The 21,435-nt window shown below is 48.8% G+C and overlaps 1 protein-coding gene across 7 annotated transcripts in view; it reads left to right on the forward strand.

The window, feature by feature from the left end:
* RYR3 (ryanodine receptor 3) overlaps positions 1 to 21,435 on the forward strand; it is a 1,751,462-nt gene that overhangs the window by 1,581,351 nt on the left and 148,676 nt on the right. For all 7 annotated transcript variants that reach the window (XM_069638568.1, XM_069638566.1, XM_069638573.1 and 4 more), the window contains 2 exons: positions 14,887 to 15,090; positions 16,952 to 17,082. In XM_069638568.1, the coding sequence (XP_069494669.1) occupies positions 14,887 to 15,090; positions 16,952 to 17,082 (335 nt within the window). The remainder of the gene's footprint in view (positions 1 to 14,886; positions 15,091 to 16,951; positions 17,083 to 21,435) is intronic.

Genomic DNA, 21,435 nt, shown 5'->3' on the forward strand with positions numbered 1-21,435 from the left:
CCACACCCCTTATCCATCCATAATATTTCCCTGTGACCTCCTTAGCAAAGACCCCACAGCTTGCAGTCGCGGGATCTCTTTGACACGGGTTTGAAATGTCAGCACTTCTTTGCCTCCAAAAGGATTTATGTCCTGAAAATTCATAAAATATGTACCTCTCTCATCTTTAAAGCATCCAAAACACTCATGGCCACCCTGTTCTTCAGCAGGCAGTGTTACTGCTCCAGTCTCTTCATGGGACTTTCCCTATACTCCTTTGCTTCTCCCAACAAGGTATTGAGCTCTGCAACCTGCATCCTCTGCAACCTCCCACAATCCTTGCACCCCTATGCACCACCACATGCAACATGGCTGCCCAAGCAAATTGCTCCCTATTCAAATTACATCCAATCCCATGTCTGTGCGGCCTCTAACAACTCGGACAAACTTTTCAAAATCTGCAAGGAGCTGGACAATCCTGCTGCAGTTTCCACCTCTCCTGTTCTCTCATAGGCCCTTTGCAGAGCACTGGCTTCTCACTTCACCACTAAAACTCAGGACATCCTATCTACTCTCTCCTCTCCCTCTACGGGCCCTTCTCCGGCCATCTCTCTCCCTCCTTTCTCCTCCTTCCTCATGTTCACTCCTGACAATGTTTCTAGACAAGTCCGATCTATAGAAGTCTTGTCAAAGCAGGTGCTCCACTGCTCCTCCCGAACCTTCAAGGACCACCTGGAAACCCTCACTCCAGCCGTGGCCAATTTCTGCAATCACTCTTTTACCACTTGAAACTTCCCTTCCCCCTAAAGCACTCCCTTGTGCACCCCCTCCTTAAGAAGCCCTCTGGTGATCCTTCCTCTCTGGCAAACTACTGCCCAATCACTATCACTGCTTTCTTGGGCAGACTCCTGGAAAAGCTGGACATCTCCCATCTTACTCTCGATACTGAATCTGTTGGTTGTCTCCATGACCACCAGTCTGGCTTTAGAGCAGCCAGAAGTATGGAAACTGCTCTCCTGAACACCTGTGAAAACGTGCTCTCTAATCCCGACTCTAACCTTCCTTCTGTTCTCATTCTCCTTGATCTATCTGCTGCTTTCGATACGGTCAACCACGCCATCCTGATCAATCGTCTCCATGACAACCTGGGCATTACGGGTCAGGCCCTAGCCTGGTTGACCTCCTTTTCCTCTGATTGACCCTCCCAGTTCCAGCTTGGGTCTTTTCTCTCTACCATAGCTCTCTCTCTACATGTTGTTTTCCCCAGGGTTCTAACCTCTCACGCTGACTCTTCAACCATTACTTGGCACCTCTGGCCAACCTCATATCTACCTTCAGTTCTAACCTTCAGTGTTATGCAGATGACACTCAGCTCTCCTTCAAGCTCCCCTCAGCCTCCTCTGCTCCCTCGCTCATATCTGATTGTCTGTGATTCAGGAATGTTGTGCCTCCAGCAATCTCTGCCTTAATGCCAGTAAGACTGAGATCCTTCTCATTGGGATCCCTGCTCCCGCTTTCCTTCTTTCACTCTAGCCACCTACACGGGGCCCTCTACCCGCACCTTCCTGTGAAGCGAAGAACCTTGGTGTCTTCTTCGTCACCACCCTATCCTTCTCTCCTCACATCTCTGACATCTCTAAGAAGTCACACTACCAGCTGCACCTCCTCAGAGGTATTCTTCCTTTTCTCACTTTCCCCCACAAGCTCACTGTCTCCATAGCCCTGGTTCTCTATAGGCTGGACTACTGCAACAGCCACTTTCTAAATCTGCCTGCCTCTACGCTTCACCCTTTGCAACTAATTCAGAACAGGTCTGCAAGATTTGTCCTTGGCCTCAAGCCCAGGGATCATATCTCTCCAGCGGTTTATAGTCATAATGTCGAAAAAAAATGTCGACAAACAAAAATGTCGAAATTTTTTTTTCGAAAACAATAATGTCGACATCCTATACTTATAATGTAAAAAGTCATTTTTTAGAAAAAAAAATGTCGGCAAAAAAATGTCACTTAAAACTATCAACACCTCACCCAACACCCCCCTCCCACCCCTCATACTCAACACTTTCTAATTATATATTTATTTTTTTCAATAAATAAATAACCAAAAAGAGTATCATTTACTATTGGGGGGGTCCCCCCCAACCCCTCCTCACCCAACACCCCCCTGCCACCCCCCCAACCACCCTCCCACCCCTCATACTCAACACATTCTAATTATATATTTATTTATTTATTTATGTTTCAATAAATAAATAACCAAAAAGAGTATCATTTACTATTGGGGGGTCCCCCCCAACCCCCCCTCACCCAACACCCCCCTGCCACCCCCCCCACGCCCCCCCAACCACCCTCTCACCCCTCATACTCAACACATTCTAATTATATATTTATTTATTTATTTATTTTTCAATAAATAAATAAATAACCAAAAAGAGTATCATTTACTATTGGGGGGATCCCCCCCAACCCCCTCTCACCCAAGACCCCCTGCCACCCCCCCCACACCCCCCACCCCTCATACTCAACACATCTTAGTTTTATTTATTTATTTATTCATACAATAAATACAAAATTTCGAATAAATATCGAAAAAATGTCGACATTATTGTTTGTCGACATTATTTTTTTCGACATTTATTTTTCGAAATTTTGACTGTCGACATTTTGACTGTCGACATTATGACTGCCCACCCTCTCCAGCACTGAAATCTCTCCACTGGCTCCCGGTGGCTGCAAGGATCAAGTTCAAGACCCTTTGCATCGCCCACATGGCTTTCTGGGGCCTGGGGACCACACTACATCCAATTCTCTCTTCCTAAGCATTTCCCTTCTCAAGCTCTCCGCTCATCCACCTCCAACACTCTGATGGTAAGACGCTTCCCCAGGCAGAAAGTGGGGGGTAGATCTCTGTCCTCAGCTGAGGCCTCCCTCTGGAACAGCCTCTCTGCCTCTCTCAAACTTGAGCAGGGCGACCTAAGGTTCCGGAAGCAACTTCCTTTTCGTTTATGCTTTCTCTCTCTCCCCTACTGAGATCCTGTCTGCTGCGCTAACTGGTTACCTGGTCACCAACTGAACCTCAAGGGCATCAGGCTCCTGCACGATCAATAGCCCCTTGCACTACCTCTGGGCCGCCCACCCACTTAGTGACTGTATCTGCAACCCTACAGTCCCCTGCCTCCCTCCACTTACTTGAGCCACCACCCCTTACTGCACCTTTTGCCACTGCATCCTCCCCACCACCTCTCCCCTGGCACTTCTCCTCCCCCCCCCTCGCACGGTCTGAATGTCACAAGGCCTAGTAAGATAGTTTGTTTTGTACTCCCTTTGTCTACCCTTCCTTGTCTTGTCGCGCCTAGAAACACTTCTGTACAGGCGCGTTATAAATGACTTATCATATCATATATCATTCTTCTTGTGTTTAAATCCATCTATCCAGACGCTAGTCTCCCCCCATCAATCTGGCTGAATCTATCTCCCAATATTCGCTACATCACATTCTATGCTCCCAAGCTCTTCTTAGCCTAACTTTCCCTATCCACCCTGTGCTGTCTCCCACTTGCTTTCTCCCGCAGATTCCTCATCAGATAGATATCCCTTGGAGCGTCAGCTGCTTAGAAAACTTTTTGACTGAGGACATAGTGCACCTCGATAAGGCCATGGATCCATCTTGACACGATGCAGCGGTCGTCGACTCCAGACATGATGTTGGTCATCCTACATATACTACTTCACTATGCCCCCATACCTCAGTTCCTTTTTTCCACATGCTCAGCACACTGCTCGAAGAATGGCTCTCATGAGAGAATTCTCACTCTGTTTTGTCCAATTGTTACTAATTCAATGTTTTGCGATAGAATTTCCACTCCCAAACTGTTGGATTTCAACAGGTGCACTGACTGCAACTCTAAGATGTCTCAGATACACCTGCACCGGATCTTTGTGTGGTGCCTCGGCACATATCACACCACTGACGATTACCGGTCGTGTCAGCAGATGAAACCAAAGTCATTGCAAGAGTGGGTGGCAAAACTAAAAGTGGGGCGTCAGCCGTCAAAGTCACTGGCTCGGTCGACAACTCAGTCGTCCGAACACGAGACAGAGAACCCCACTCCAGAGAAAGAGGACAGGTGTCACAAGAAGGCTAAAAAGAGGTCATACTCCAGGAGCCATTTGTCGTCTTCCTGTTCTCACAAGAAGAACTATCGCCATTGCTGCAGGCATGACTCTGACTCATTCCACCCACTTGCCTTCCTGCACTTTCCTGCAGGTAAAAGGCCCTGTATCCCCTGCGAGGGCGAGGCCTGCGGGGGTTAATGGCATGGGTGATTGTTTCCGTAGGGTGATCGTTTTCTGCTGGGACATATCTGCAGCTGTCACAGGGTTCCATGCTGCACTGTGGAGCGATCTCACTAGTCGGGAGTGAGAAGATGTGAAGTCTCAGCATGTTGATGGACTACTAATTGCCTCCTGATCCTTTGGCCAGGTGAGCAGACTGGCAGAGGGCGGTTCTACCATATCCTATACCATTGTAATCTTCTGGCAGCCACACATTTGTACGTTTGTAAGAGTTTAAACTAACTCAATGAAGACTTCAAAAATGTTCCACCCTGACTTTTAATATTTCAACAAGTCTTCCTCAGCGCCATCTCAATAATTGGTCATTCTGCCCACAGTGAGTGCATCCTTGCTTATCATGTCTCAGCCCTCGCCTAAACGGAAGATTCTGTCGGGAAGAAAATTCTTACAGCCTACTCCCCACTACTATCTTTAGGAGTGGCTAACCCCAGTACTAATACCTATCTAAATTCTGTGGGGGAGACTCACAGTCCCATTAGTGAAATTCATCAATTTCTTTCTTCAGCCAATGTCCCTGTTAGACTGGACCCCTGGGGTAATAAAGACGTTGTACAGATTTCTAAAGCCAGCAACAGGGATCTAGGCTCTGGCAACAGCGAAGAGGACTTAACCAAGGGATCTACCAAGACTGCAGTTAGTCAGACACAGTCTGGAGAACAGAATAGCAAAGTGCCTTTGGTCTGGCCTGCAAGAGTTGCTGCCCACTTGTGAACACAGGGAATTTAAATTCTGAGACAATGGCATCTCAGGGGCCACCACGGACTCTGTATGGATACCACCATGACCAACAAATCCCCCGCTGGTTTGATTATTCCTCAGTTCCTGTAGAACGATACTGATATCATTGGCATTGCTGACCCCTCAGAGAATGTTGTATTCAGTTTGGGGGAGGTTTGTCAATGGTGATGGCAGCTTGCAGGGACAAATGCTTCCTAATTGGACCGCATGACGGTTTACTTCAGGGGGGGTGAAGAGGAGGGGTGGAAAGACCACCAGGGGCCCTGCGAATGTGTTGATGACTGGGGAACTTGCTGGGGTCATTGGCACCTCTTCTGGCATTAACTTCCCCCCATTCTGTTCCTCCCCTAAACCTCCGCCCTCCCCTTATCTGGGATCAGTAACAACAGCCACCATTGATCAGGTGGGGGAGGACGACCAAGGAGCCCATGTATGCAAATGTAACCTTGTCATGTCGGAGCTGGCATCAATTAAAAATTTACTTGTATGACTACTGGAATACTACGAGAAAGGAGGGCTTATGGGGGGCTTCACCCACTCAAGAGGAGAAAAAGGAGGACCCAAATGTTTGGTTGATTCCACGATCTGCTAAACCCATCACCTTTGGTGAACATTCCAAACTTGGTAGCTTGGGGGGCATATGCGGTAGTATTGAAAGCTGTACCACAGGTAGTGCCTTCTCTGACATAGTGCCCCTGGCCCCTATGGCCCAAAGAGGGCCCAAATTTAACCCAAACCCACAAACGTCCATCTCATGTTCACCCTCGCAGATCCTCATCAAGAGGACAGAAGGTGGGTTGAGATCCAACGCCACCAGGGGAAAGTTACCTAGCAGAGCTGGCCAAGCTCCTATAGGGAGGGTCTATACACCTCCACAGGGTTCCCAGCTTGTCCCCAATAGTTATGAACCCAAGGAAGTGCTCATGAATAAGTGCACTCATTGGCTCCGGGTGGCGCGAGGCTGCCTTTTTGTCACACAGGAGAAGATATTAAGGTGTACTATGCTGCCTTACCAGGGGGAAAGTGCTTATGATTATGTGCATATTGATTTTAGGGAACCAAGTTTGGGGGAAAACATACCTGGCTTTGTCAGGAGATGACACCCCCCTCACAATGCTGTCATTGAAGTTAGAGCCCAGCCTGGGGCAAAAATGGGCGTTCAACTGTAAACTAACACTTGCTGGTCTGGACTCACTGGTGTGAGCTCAATCGCTTGGGGAAAAGGGTAATTGCCAATTCCCACTTGGCTAAACCACTGTTGTAAGCGAGGAGATTGTTGACCCACACCGTTTAGGTGAAGGAGTCTTCAATGGAAAAAATGGACAGACTGTGTAATTTATTACTAGTGTTAATATTGTTATCTTATTTGTGCTATGATGTACTATTATGGCCTTCTGGCCGAAATAACGTTATTGATGATGATGATTCATCCGTGGAGCGGGGTAGGCCCTGATCCGGCTTAGGTACGTCCAGAGCCGAATGGGAAGAGTTTATGGAGCCAATGCTCCAGATGATGAAGGAGGGTACTGTGGGTACGGGGAAACCCTCAAAGCAGAAACCAGAGAGGTCTCAGTTCCACCAGGTGCTGCCGGCACCAAGCAGGCAGTGTCGAGTTTGGTGCCTTCAGGCCCAACGTCGACATTGTGGTTGATCTCGGTGCCGGTATATGAGAAGTTGTATATCACTGAGTCAAGAACATCGTTCTTCAACACGATGGCCTCCATTTTTGGAGATGATGGGGACCAGGCTCTTGATTTTCAGGCGGCGCCAGGTGAATCAGGTGACAACTTTTTCGCTGATTAGGCCAACCTCATCGACTTAGCTGAAGGCTTGCATGATGCCAGTGGCTTGGGCACCTCACACAACCTAGACAAGCAAAGGGCCTAACCTTATGGCCATGCAAATTGCCAGTATCGAAAGATGGTGGTGATGCCTTGCGTGTGTGTGCCCCTGCAATACCTTTGTCAGTTCACAAGCTTACAGATATTCTGGACAGAGGTCCACCCATTAAGCGAGCAATGCCCTTTAATGTGGCAATTTCAGACCCTATTGCCTCCATTTGGCAAAGACCCTGCACCACACCTCTGGTGGACTCGTACTTGATGAAAAAATACAAATCTACGAGGGGAGATCCAATATACCTGTCGACTCACCCTATGCCTGAGGGTCCACATTGACCTCCAACTTACCAACTGACAGAGAGTCGAAGAAATATGATGCCTTAGCCAAGAAGGTAATTTCTTCTAGTAGCATGGCTCTCAAGGCAGTAAATGCTCTGCGTGCCTTTGCCAAGTATGCTCACAGCCTTTGGAGGACGATTCAAGAAGCAACAGAACACATCCCGGGAGGGGAAAATACAGGAAGGTTTTCTGCACTTAGTGGAGGATGGCAAGGAGGTAGCCTGTGAAAGTTTGCAATAGATCCTGGAAGTTGCGGATTCTCGGCAGTGCTACTAGGTCGGCTATGGTAATGCGCATGCAGGCCTACCTGCACAGTTCCGAGTTTTCCCCCAATGTAAAATCCAAGTTGCTCGACATTGCCTTTGATGGCGAGCATCTGTTTGGTCCTAGGGCCAATAAGTTCTTAGAAAAATTCAAGGACTCCAAATTTGCTGTAGATGTGGGACTGGCACCAGCCTCAAAGCCGCTTTGAGTTCTTCCCCCCTGTTTCCCCGGTTGGAGAGAGGATTGGGGAGCACTGTGCCACAATGGCGAACCACAATTGCGAGAGATAACCTCCGACACCTGGGCATCGCAGCTCGTCCAATGGGGGTACTGTCTGCCCTTCTTGTGAAGACCCCCAGACAGAATTCCCCCTGCTCCCATACAACTGGAACAGGAGCTCCAGGAAGAACTGCAAGCCCTGTTGTTGAAGGGTGCTGTGGAAGAGGTGCCATCCGAACCGAGAGGGTCGGGCTTGTATTCCCAGTATTTCCTGATACCCAAGAAAGGCCTTGAACAAGTTCCTAAGGAAGCACAAGTTCAAAATGGTGGTGCTACGAGAAATTCTCCAGGCTCTGTAGTCGCAGGAGTGGCTAGTGTTCTTAGATATGCAGGATGCTTATTTCCATGTTCCCATCCATCAGAGGCACAGAAGATACCTCTGATTCCTCAAAAGGGACAGGCACTACCAATCCAAATCAAGGTGCTCCCCTTTGGGTTGGCCTCCTCTCAGCCAGTCTTCACTAAGCTGATGGCAATAGTGGCGGTGCATCTCTGGAGAACCGGCATTCATGAGTTTCCATATCTGGACTGGGAAGGTCGTTAGAGCAGATTTTGTCTTACCATGAAGATAACTATTTGCTGCTGCACAGGCTAAGCTTCTCCCTAAACCTTCGGAGGTCACACACAACACTATCCCAAAGGTTCCAGTTCATCGGAGCAGTTCTGGACACTCAGGAGGGTAAGCCTTTTCCCGCAGAGGAGAGAGTCACCAGTGCGTGACAGGTGGTCGAACTATTCCAGAGCCACATCATCTTACGGGCAGTCTCCTTGCTCCACCTTTTAGGCCCCATGGCTTTCTGCACTTTCTAGTGCCAGAGGCCAGGTTGTGCATGCAAACTCTGCAGTGGCTACTGAGGGGTCAGTAGTCCCAGTATTTCGGCACCCCGAAGGATGTTCTTAGGGTGTCTTGGTCGTGGCCAACAATCTCACTTGGTGGGCCAGCAGAGACAACATGATGGCAGGGGAACCTTTCTGGCCTCTGTCGCCCCAGGTCAGGGTGATGGCAGATGCGTCCCTGAAAGGTTTAGGAGCTCACTTCAACAATTTACAGGTGAGCGGCCTTTGGTCAACAATGGAAAGCCAGTGGCATTCAAATAATCTGGAGCTGCGAGCGTTCAGGATAGCCTTGAAAGTTTTTGCACCCTCTCTCAAGGGGAAAAACCTCCTGATCATGATGGACAATACAGTGACCATGCACTACCTGAACAAGTAGGGTTTGTTGCCCTTTGCAGTGAGGCAATGTAGCTGTGGTTCTGGCTGTTAGAGAACTGGATCTCATCGAGGCAATTCATCTGGCGGGGACGTAGAACGGGCTGGCCGACGCCTTGAGCAGGCAGAGCATGATCTCACACGAGTGGGAGGTGTGCCAGGAAGTTCTCGAGGAGATCTTCGCTCAGTTGGATACCCCAACAGTGGGTCTGTTTGCCACAGAGTCCAACTGGAAGTGCAGACAGTTCTGCTCGAGAGGCACACTGGGGAATGCATTCCTAGTGGAGTGGAACTCCGACCTCCACTATGCCTTCTTGCCGATTCCTGTTATCCCGTGGGTTCTCAGGAGGTTGAGGTTCCAGGTTACCATGATCTTGAACGCCTCAGATTGGGTGAGGATTATGTGTTACTCAGAACTCCTGGATTTAGCCATCTGCCCACCTCTCTGGCTATGATGACTGGGACCTCTCAGAGGAGGTGCTTGAGGTGCTGCTTGCTGCATGCAGACCATCAACAAGATCACTGTACACATGCAGATGGAGAAGGTTTCAGACGTGGTGCAAGGAACGCAAGATTGACTCTATCTCTTGCCCCACCACTGCAGCGATGAAGTTCCTTATGTCACTAGACTTGTCAGGCCTTCAGGTTGCAACAGTCAAAGGATACTTGGTGGCTTTGTCTGTTTTCAAAAGGTTTCCGGATCAAGGGTCATTCTTACAATCCTGGTTGTAGCTCATTCCTAAAAGGCCTCGTGAATACATTTCTGCCTGTTCCTTTTGTTGTCCCAGACTGGGACATGGGCCTCATTATAAGTATGGCGGTAAGGTAACAACGGTGCCGGTAGCGCTACCAGCACCTTTGCTACCTTACCGCCATATTACGAATAGTGCTCCCGGGTGCCGCTCTGTCCGCCAGGCGTGACAGGCACCCACGAGCACAGCAAGTCGGATGCACCGGCACTGTTGTAAACGGTGCTGGTGCATCCGACATCCACATTCCCATTGAGCCCTATCGGGCTCAAATGGGAATGGGGATGTACTGGGCCCGGCACAAGCACAAGGGCAATTACCGGGTCCGGCTCGGCCAGAATATCCGGTTAATTGCCCATTCGCAGGTGCCGGACCTAGATGCGAGTTTGGAGGTAGTCTTGCCAGTTTTACCGGCAAGGCTACCTCCAACCTCGTAATGAGGCTTGACTTGGTTCTAACTTTCCTCATGGTGGCTCGGTTTGACCCTATGAATTCTTGCACAGTCAGTTGCTCACTTTGATGACTGCCTTTCTACTGGCAATCACTTCAGCCAGAAGAGTCAGTGAGCGACAGGCTTTCTCATGCAAGCCTACGTTTCTCCACTTTTTTAAGGAGAAGGTATCACTGAAGATGTGGCCAGGGTTCTTGCCCAAGGTCGTTTCCGAGTTCCGAGGCATAGACTTGCATGTGTTCTACCCTCCTCCACATCCTTCCAAAGAAGAAGAGAGGTTGCATAGGTTGGACCCTAAGAGGGCGCTTTGTTTCAATGTTCCAAGGACAGCTGAGTTCAGGAGGGCTGACCATCGATTTGGAGCCTTTTCCTGTAAAAAAAAGGGTTTGGCTCTTTCTAAGCAGACCATATCTAAGTGGATTACACTTTGTACTACCAACATGCAGAAAAAGAGTTTCTGACAGAAATCAGGGCTTACTCCACTAGGGGTGTGGCTGCTTCTTCAGCAATGCAGAAGGGCGTGCTGGTTAGAGAGATCTGTCGAATGGCGACATGGTAACCTTTGCACACCTTCACCAAATATTACTGTTTGGACGTATTGTGTTGTGCTGATGCTCGCTTTGGAAGAGTGGTGCTACAGAGCTTCCTGGTTTAGGGACTTTCATCCTGCTGCCAGACTACATACTGCTTTGGGAGTCCATCTCATGAGGAATCTGCGGGAGCAATCAATCCATTGTAAGAGAAATTACTTACCGGTAATGTTCTTTCTATAGATTGTTCACCTGCAGATTTCTCATCACCCTCCCATCCTGCCCCGCTATGACAGTGCCTGCATTCCATGATGACTTACCTTCTATGAGGAGAAGAGGAGATGAGCTGTTTCTTATTGGGCTCTTAGACCTGTTATGTGTGTGTCCTTGTGCAGCTTCTTGCAGTTCTGTTCCTCATCCGAAAAGCTCATGCTACATTTTTGTTTTTATGAGAGTTGTGGCTGCTAGCAGCCAATTCCACAATCTTTCTCTGCACTAGCCGAGCTTGGATGCAAAAAGGGTGGGCAACTGAAGTACGGGGGCATAGTGATGTATATGTACGATGATTAACGTCATGTCCGGAGTTGACAACCACCACATTGAGTCAACATGGATCCACAGCTGAGTCGATGTTCACTACGCCCCCTGTCAAAATGTTTTACGAGGAGCAGATGTTGGAAAGAATATCTGATGAGGAATCTGTGGGAGAAGAATCCATAGAAAGAACATTACCAGTAAGTAATTTGTCCTTCTGCTCCTTTACCCTTCTGGCTTCACCATCACTGGAATCCCTGCTCCCTGTCAGGAGACGTACGCGGGATGCACAAAACACAGCACCCCGGACGTATAGTTCACAGGCTTTTATTGGTACAGAAATTAACTTCAACAGGGAAAAGCAAGTGGGTAGGATGAAACCAAAACCAATTCTCTCACACCAAGTGTGATAATGTTTAATCTCCCAGTGGTGTTGTAGGTTTCACAGGGGTTCCCAACCCCTTTCTTCTGACTTTGTTCCACAAAAGCAAAATGTTTCTCATCCATTTAGGCCATGTGTGATCAGCCTATTGTATAGCTGTAACGTCTTCATTGGTGAGAAGTAGGTCTAGGGGCTATCACCACCATTCCCTAACATCTTGACTCTCCTCAGAGCTGGGGTCACTCCTTCCTCAAGAATCTGCCCCCCACACATTCACAGTCATTCTGACTAATCCTCTTGCCTCGGTCTAGTTCCTACTCCATTCTCCTCAACCTGTTTTAGGCCAATTTGTCCTCCTCTAGCCTTCATATCCTTTCTTGAGAGGGGGTTGCACTCCTTCTGATTTGTTGTTCCGTCCACTGTACCCTCCTCTTTTATTGCCACATCTTCTACCACTCTAGTGTTACTACCTCTTCTGCTTTTACTGCCACCTCCTCAACTGTTGTTAGCCCTCTTCCTTTGTTACAATCCCCCCGCCACCTTTGTTACTACAACCTCCTCCTCCGTTATTACCTCCTCCCCCTCTGTCACCACCACCTCCTCTGCTATCTTCTACCCCTCTCATCTCCAGCACCTCCTTATCACTCATCATATTGCTCTTAAAAACTCTCCAACTGCCCGACACAACCTTCTACAACAACCCACACTAGCTGACTAGGCCTCTGGGTGTTATCCTCTGTCCTCTCACTCCCCCAAGTAAGGGTCTGCATTTGCGGTCTCCAATCGGGACAAGGCTGTGATTGGTTGTTGTTCATGAATACACCTGGGGCTACCTTGGGCTTAGGGGGCTGTACCAAGCCTATAAGTGGTCTGTATGCCATCTTGAAATATACTCTCCACACCCTGCCCCTCTCTGATGCTGCACATGCTGAGTCTTGCTCTCCTGTGCTTCCAGCATCTGGACTAACATTTGGGAAATCACTTGGTTGGAAGTTTAAACTCTATGAAAAAACTGTGCACGCACATTGAAATTTCAACATGGTGCCCATGGTAAGAGAATCCTTTGCTGGGAGACAATGCTTTGACAACTTTGTTTCCAGCATGAGACAATCTATGATTTGGAAACCTTTCATCCAGGGGGCTCCCTAGGTCTGTCCACATCCCGTTGAAGCTATGAAATGACTGCTCTGCTGTTGTGGGCTCTTTTGTAACAATATTAGAGTCTCTGCTATTAATGCTGGTTAGAAGAGACTGACTCCAGTTAAAGCAGAAGGTGTATTTCCCAGCGTTTAGACTTTGGGTCTGTATAGAGAGCCCTTAGACTCTCAAAGTCTGGAAGGAGATGCCTTCATTGTGGTTCTGCGACTGTCTCCTGCTACCTGTCGGTGGCCAAGGAATGCTCCCCATACCTCTCACACGCCCATCATCCAGTGGCTTGGGAGGCATCCAGACCCCAGAGCTGCCCCCCTTAATTGTCCCTATAGCCAGGTAGGAGACCATGTTACACGCTTCAAACTAAGGATATTCCAGTAGTCACTGGGGGTCATTCCGAGTTTGGAGGTAGTCATGGTGCTGTTACCCAGTAAGTCCCCATTTCGAAAACCATTCCCCATTCCTATGGGGGCTCAAATGGGAATGGGAAAGGAGCTAATAACGGGCCCGCAAATTGCGGTCTCGTTATTAGCTCCATGGTCCTTTAACGGGTCGCGCTAAGGCCGGCTGGTAACCCCCTATCGCCAGGGTCGAAATTACTCCCACTGTCTTCAAAATCACCTTGGGCCTCATTATGAGATGGGTGGTAGCCATGGAGCTATTAGCTCCATGGCTGCCTCTCATACCGTGCCCGTGTCCGGTGTTGTTCAATGGGGATTTACCGGTGTAGTCCGACCCTGGCGGGACCGGTAAGTCCCCATTGAACAAACCATTCCCCATTCCCATTTGAGCCCCCATAGGGCTCAATGGGAATGGGGAGGGCGCTGATAAAGGACTCATGACTTGCAAGCCCGTTATTAGCGCCCTGGTCCCTTAGCGGGACCCGTAAGGGACGTGTGGTCAGACCACACGTTCCTTACGGTCCCCGCCAAGGGACCTTGGAATAGGGCGGTAAGGGATTACCGGCACCGGTCTCCTTACCGGTGACCGGTATCCCTTACCGCCCAGGTCGTAATGACCCCCCGTATCTCCCAGGGGAGACTCCCGAGCCTTAGAGTGCTATCATCAGCTGCGTTTATCCCCAACCACTCTCACCACTCGATTACACATACTCCGATATATATGTCAATACTGCAATTTCTGAAGTTAGTTGTGTTATCCCCATTTACTGTTTCAATCTCCTTTCCCCACCACCAGCTTTCATGTATGCATTAGTTTTGTAACACAATATTGCAAAGGTTTGAGAAGCACCCAGCAGGTGGACTACTCCTGCAATTAGTATGCTTTTGGACAGTGATGTTGTATTGAATCCTTGCATTTCCAATGAATAGATACATAGATACAAACATAATAAATACATTAGGTCTCACTCTTCCACCGCAGGTACACATATGTCCAGTGGTAGAACTCTCACCGTTACAGGGTGATGCAGTGATTGACAGCTTACAGCCTTCCCCTTGAAATAGGATACAACGTTGGAGTGATCATTGTAAGGAAGTGTGAATGACACCATAATATAATCGGCTCATGGTGCCATATTTAAATTGTTCAAAAAGCTTCTGGGGATTGCAACAGAGACAAGTGATGTGTTGCTGCAGAGTCATTGTTATAATGACATTGGAATTATTGTACATTACGGAAGCATACTGTTAGAAATATCTCCATTCTTATCAAATGCTTCCCTCCACACACATATCCCTCTTGCCTTTCAAGGGCTGTTCGCCGCTTATGTGTGTATGGGATTATAAAGTGTGAACCTAGCTGCGAAGCAATGGCGCACTGTACCCAGGGATGCACCCGTGGGGCTAGGGCTAAGGATGCAGCCGTATCAGAGGATCTGGAACAGAGAGAGCAGGGGCGCCCCAGAGGGGGAGAATTAGGGTTGAGTGGAGCCATAACCAATTGCAATCAGCCACACCCATACAATGATGTGTCAGTCTTAAAAATGACGTCCCTTTTTGTCCTCTTGCATCCCATGAAATACCAATCCCATTGCCCATAGAGTGTGCAATCGTAGAAATAGGAATATTCACATGTTATGAAAATATTCTCAACACAGCTGTGCATGCATTCTTTATAATAAGGTGACTGAAGAACCATTGGACGATGACACAGACGAAGACTCAGACTTGTGGAACACCTTTGAAGAGGAGGAGGAGGATGACGAAGGGGTGGTGTATTTCGTACTGCAAGAAACGACTGGTTACATGGCTCCAGCGCTTCGGATCCTGGCGATCGTCCACACCATCATCTCCTGCCTGTGTGTCATTGGCTATTACTGTCTTAAGGTAGCGTACCTCCTCAAGAGAGGCGTGTTGCCGCAAATACACTATCGTGCCGAGATTCATAGTCGCTGCACATAGTGATGGAAGGAAGAAAGTTATTAGTGCGCTCTCGGCTCAGGTCGACACAAGAATGGTATAGCCAGGGGTGTTGCTAGGTCAGGAAAAGATCTGGGGCTAAGCTAATGTCGGGACTGTCGGGACTCGGGGATAGCTGGCCTTTTGTTTGGAGCCCCTGAGCTTCTATCCAGGGTTACAATCAAAAGACCTGGAGCTATAGCCCCCTCAGCTCCCCGCTAGCAATGCCTCTGGGTATAGCCAATCTTTGGCAAAGTCTAAGGCGCCATCGTCTATCACAGTGTACCGTTTAGCTAGCCTCGGTTAGGAACACATTGGTTATGAAGAAGGAGCCTGACAGAACAGAGTAGGAGAACATCTGGGCGTGCCTGGGGGCAGGATAGGGTCCTTTGTTGGAGAAGTTATGCAGGAGAAAGCAAAACATGAATGTAGTCTAATGAAATGTGGAGTTAATTGTAATTGCCTTGAGGCTCTACCCACTGGCCTTGCTGGCTTCATAAAGTAATGGATATTGAGACTAATGGCATGACAGTCCGCCAGTCCTGTTTCTTCGCCCTGCCAATGTATCCCTAACTCACTGAAGGTGGGAAGGGGAGGAAGGGTTGAGCAACGACTGTACAAGCGTAGCAAAAGACTTTGGGGGTCATTACGAGTGTGGCGGTAAGGGGTTAATGGCACCGGTAAGGATGCTGGTGCCGTTAACCCCTTAACACCGCATTCCGAGGTCCCTTAGCGGGTCCCACTAAGGCCGGCAGGTAAAACCAGCCATCCTTAGCGGGAGCCGCTAAGGGACCAGGGAGCTAATAACGGGCCCGTAATTTACGGGCCAGTTATTAGCTCCCTCCCCATTCCCATTGAGCCCTATGGGGGCTCAAATGGGAATGGGGAATGGTTTTCTGAATGGGGACTTACCGGGTCCTCCAAGGTTGGAATGACCCGGTAAGTCCCCATTCAGAGAACCTGGACCCGGACACGAGTTTGGAGGCAGCCATGGCGCTAATAGCGCCATGGCTGCCTCCAAACTCGCAATGACTCCCTTTGTGGTCAATGGGCCTCATTCCGAGGCTGGCGCAAAGGGATTATCGGCACCGGTAAGGACAACGGTGACGGTAATCCCTTTGCGCCCTATTCTGAGGTCCCTTTGCGGGTCCCGCTAAGGGCGCCTGGTTTTACCAGGCGGCCTTAGCGGGAGCCGCGAAGGGTCCAGGGAGTAAATAACGGTACCGCAGATTGCAGTACCGTTATTTGCACCTTCCCCATTCCCATTGAGCCCTATGGGGTCTCAAATGGGAATGGGGAATGGTATTTTCAATGGGGACTTACCGGTCCCGCAAAGGTCCGACTAGACCGGTAAGTCCCCATTGAATGAGGGCAGACTCGGTACCATTATTGGAGGGAGCCATGGCGCCATTAGCGCCATGGCTACCTCCAATCTCGGAATGAGGCTCAATATGTAGGGGTTTTGTAAGAACTGTGTGCAAGGATGTGGGCAGATCGCGACTAGTACAGTGCTGCGATACAGAATGGACCTTAATGGGAAGGGGGACGTAGGTGATTCCAGCTAAAGACTTGAAGTGTGCTCCAAGCACAGTGTGTGGGAGGCCTTGTTACATTTTTCTATAGCATTACAGCGTGATGAGTGTTCATGCGCTCTTCTTCCAGGGCACAGTCGCCCCCAGTCTGGGCTTAGATGTGCCAGGCCCATTGGCATGAGGCAAGAGGCTCGTTGTGATGGTGCTTTGCATGCTCACATTTCCCTTATTCTCATGAACACCTGCTCGCCTTCCAGGTCCCTCTTGTTGTATTCAAGCGAGAAAAGGAAATTGCCCGCAATGTTGAGTTTGATGGCCTGTACATCACTGAGCAGCCTTCTGAAGATGACATCAAGGGGCAGTGGGACCGGCTTGTCATCAACACCCCGTAAGTCATTGATTGCCATGTGTTGTGAACCCGAGACCCCTTTAGATAGTAGTCAGCCTGCAACTGTTAAGGGTTAAAAGAAGGCCGTTGGCACATGGTCTGACGCAGGGCAGCATGGAGTGGATCCTACAGGTATGATGTGCATTTAGTGGGATTTGCCTGTGTCACATTATCATTTTCACTGTCATTATTATCATCATTACTACTAATACTACTAGCGGTTCATAAAACTGCATATAAACGTGTAGGTAAAGTATTCATGTTATGTTTAGAATGGATGCCAGCAGGTTTTGTTACAGTGTTCCATAGTTACTAGATAGGAACTTTACACTGTCAATTCCAGTCTAACAACACGTGACCTTCCAGACCATATAGCTTTGGCTGAAAAGAGAAAGTATGCTTTCTAGGGGGGATTCTTAATTGATGGCATTTATTCATGTTTAAAGGTTATTGACAAGTTAAACCTCATTCTTTCAGATTTCTGATAGCTGCATCAAACGTGCCCTTCAGAAAAGGGGTGCCTTATTTGAGTCTCTTGCTCCCTACATTTCCCTTTCTCCCCAAGAGCAGCCCCACTCCACCCCACCATCGTTGCAAACAGAGACTCCCACTACTGGCATTTGTTGGGAGGGAGAGGCAGGCTGGGTACTGCACATAGGAGACTGTGCATTTCTCATAGTGGTCTACACCCAGGGCTTACCTGGGAATACGATGCTGCACCCAGTATGTAATGGTAGTATGTCAGTACATTAAAAATGCACTTGGGATTATCAAGCTGCATCTGGTGAATGAATGGCAGCAGCTGGTTGCAGTACCAGGGCATATGAGGGGTTACTTGATGTTTGATGGCAATACCTAAGTCTACAAAGCTGCCTCTGACATAGGATGTCTGTACCCATTACATGATGTGCCTGCATTAATATCTGATAGTACCTGGCTTTACGCGGCTTCACCTCGCGTATGGATGGCTGGAGCTTGGCACTTGATGCAGCACCTGGCGTAAGGTTGCAGTGCTAAGGCATATTAGGATGTACTTGTCGTTTCATGGTAATACCCAAGCCTACAAGGCTGCCTCTGACATTGTACCCATTACACGATCTGCCTGCATTAAGAACTGTTGGCTGTACCTGGGTTTACGCGGCATCACCTCGCGTATGGATGGCTGGAGCTTGGCACTTGAGGCAGCACCTGGCGTAAGGTTGCAGTACCAAGGCATATTAGGATGTACTTGTCGTTTCATGGTAATACCTAAGCCTTCAAGGCTGCCTCTGACATATGATTTCTGTACCCATTACATGATGTGCCTGCATTAATATCTGATAGTACCTGGCTTTACGCGGCTTCACCTCGCGTATGGATGGCTGGAGCTTGGCACTTGATGCAGCACCTGGCGTAAGGTTGCAGTACTAAGGCATATTAGGATGTACTTGTCGTTTCATGGTAATACCCAAGCCTACAAGGCTGCCTCTGACATTGTACCCATTACACGATCTGCCTGCATTAATAACTGTTGGCTGTACCTGGGTTTACGCGGCATCACCTCGCGTATGGATGGCTGGAGCTTGGCACTTGAGGCAGCACCTGGCGTAAGGTTGCAATACCAAGGCATATTAGGATGTACTTGTCGTTTCATGGTAATACCTAAGCCTTCAAGGCTGCCTCTGACATATGATGTCTGTACCCATTACATGATGTGCCTGCATTAATATCTGATGGCTGTACCTGGGTTTACGCAGCTTCACCTCGCATATGGATGGCTGTAGCTGGGCACTTGAGGCAGCACCTGGCGTAAGGTTGCAGTACCAAGGCATATTAGGGTGTACTTGTTTCATGGGAAGGCTGTACCCATTACATGATGTGCCTGCATTCATGTATGATGGCTGTGCCTGTTTGTAGGGGGCTTCACCTAGAGCATGGATGACTTTAACTGGGCATTTGAGGCAGCGTCTGGCATGAGTTAGCTGTGCCAGGGCATATAAGGATGCAGTTGATGTTTGATGGCAATACCCAAGCCTACAAGGCTGCATCTGGCATAGGATGGCTGTACTCATCACATGATGGGCATGCATTACTATATGATGGCTGTATCTGGCATAGGATGGCTGTACTCATCACATGATGGGCATGCACTACTATATGATGGCTGTATCTGGCATAGGATGGCTGTACTCATCACATGATGGGCATGCATTACTATATGATGGCTGTATCTGGCATAGGATGGCTGTACTCATCACATGATGGGCATGCATTACTATATGATGGCTGTATCTGGCATAGGATGGCTGTACTCATCACATGATGGGCATGCATTACTATATGATGGCTGTATCTGGCATAGGATGGCTGTACTCATCACATGATGGGCATGCACTACTATATGATGGCTGTATCTGGGTCTAGGGTGTGTACCACGGCATATGGGGCTATGCTTGGGGCTATGCTTGGGGCTATGCTTGGGGCTATGCTTGGCCTAGGAATGCACGCTTACAGATAAGGATGACAGAATAGTGGTTAATCACTTTGAAATAGCCTTTTCTACAGTGCGAAGAACTCCACTATGGAAAAGACACAGGTTGTTGCAGCCCAAGTCAATGTTTAAAAGCCAGGCTGGCAGAGTTAATGGGGCCATGATATCAAGTCAGCATAGTCTGTTACTGGGACTATCCAGCTTGTAACACCCAAGACGGCAAGGATTGTCTTGCTGTTTTCTTTATAGGACTGAAGGCCTCGTTGCATATGGCTGTAGCCCTCAGTGAACACACCCTACCCATCTGTGCACTCCTTGTATCTGTTTGGCTATAACCTACTCTCGTGTTTGCTCAGAGCATACGCATTTCGTGTTGGATATACCCATCTAGGCAACGTCTAAGCTCTTTGCACACTTTATGTAGTACGTATACTGTGTACGGTCTATCACCTTGTGTGTCCAGCATTTCGACCGCGGCATACATCTTACACCACTGTGTGCACCAGATGTGTTATACGATGGCCCGGCAAGTCACGAGTTTGCTTCAGAGATCTGTGGGCAACCTGCAGAACACAGGGTCGAATCCTGAGCAAAGCAGGCACAGCCCTTCATCCTTTTTTCTCAGGTTGATACATGAGGATCAAACACTTATTCTAACCCGTCAAGAGATAGCCCCGTGTGTGCGATGTAAATGGTAAATAATGGTATTCGCTATTAGTATCACTGATATTACTGGACAGCTGAACCCGTATTTACCAACCTGAGCGCATTTCTAAAGGTAAATGGATGGCACGTTTCTTTCCCTTGCGGTCTCCTAGCATCTCTTACCCGACAAGCACCGGGAGAAGGACAGCATGCCCCTCTTAGAATGGGATGCTATGGGCATTTGGGCAACGTCCTCACTTACCAGTGCCGCACATGAGTCACCGGAGCGAGCGCCGTGCCACCCTGTCCCCACCGGCCTCCGCTAATGAAGCTGCACGGTGAGAGCCTCTCGCCCTCCTCCAGACTTCCGAGCTAGCCTCTCCCCCCAGCCCCTCTCCATTTCTTGGGCTTTCATGTCATTCTGCGCCTATAAAAGGAGCCTTTCTGATTAAGTGTCCTTCTGAGCCTCCGCTTTGCGTCACGTGGATGGAAATAGCTCGCTACTGAAGCCGTTCGTTCGCCTTAGTGCTCTGCCGCTGACCCGCTGGGCTTTCTAGAGATAAAATGGCTCTGCGTGGGTCTTGGTGGCTCTTCAATTCGATTGAATTATAGAGCAGTACACCCACGGGACCCCGGCTGCCAAGGTCACTGGTTACTGCATCCTGGAGGTTGCCCATCGGGCATTAAGCAGGTGTATTCTCCGTAGCTGAGCCTGGTCCACCTTGCCAGAAAGACTTCTCGATTTCAATGTCGGATACTTGCATCGCATTTGCCAAAGCATGATTAGTTGCTCTTCCAAGGCAAAGCTTAGTGATGCTTTCATTGCAATAGGTGCACATGTTTCATACTCACACTGCACATCATTATCAACTAGAATGGATTGCTTCTCTCCTGCTAATTCCTCATCTTGATAAATATCCATCCACAGCTCTACTGCTCGGAAACTTTTTGCACAGGGGGCGTAGTGGGCCTCGACGCGGCCGTCGATCATCGATCCGTCTTGCTCGATGGCCGATCGTTCGCTCCGAAAGTGACGTCAAACGCCACTATGACCCATGCCACAATTCCTTTTCTCCACACGCTCACACGCTGCATTGTGAACTTGCTCCAGTTTCACTCAACGGCATTCAATAAATTATTCTGATTTACCTCGGCAATGTCTTTACAATAGATCTCGGGTTTCAAGCAATGCTCGGATTGCGAGACCAAAATGTCGTTGACGGACCCACATGACGCCT

This window comes from Ambystoma mexicanum, chromosome 14 (assembly GCF_040938575.1).
Source record: "Ambystoma mexicanum isolate Mex_15411 chromosome 14, UKY_AmexF1_1, whole genome shotgun sequence".
In the NCBI taxonomy this organism is placed as follows: domain Eukaryota; kingdom Metazoa; phylum Chordata; class Amphibia; order Caudata; family Ambystomatidae; genus Ambystoma; species Ambystoma mexicanum.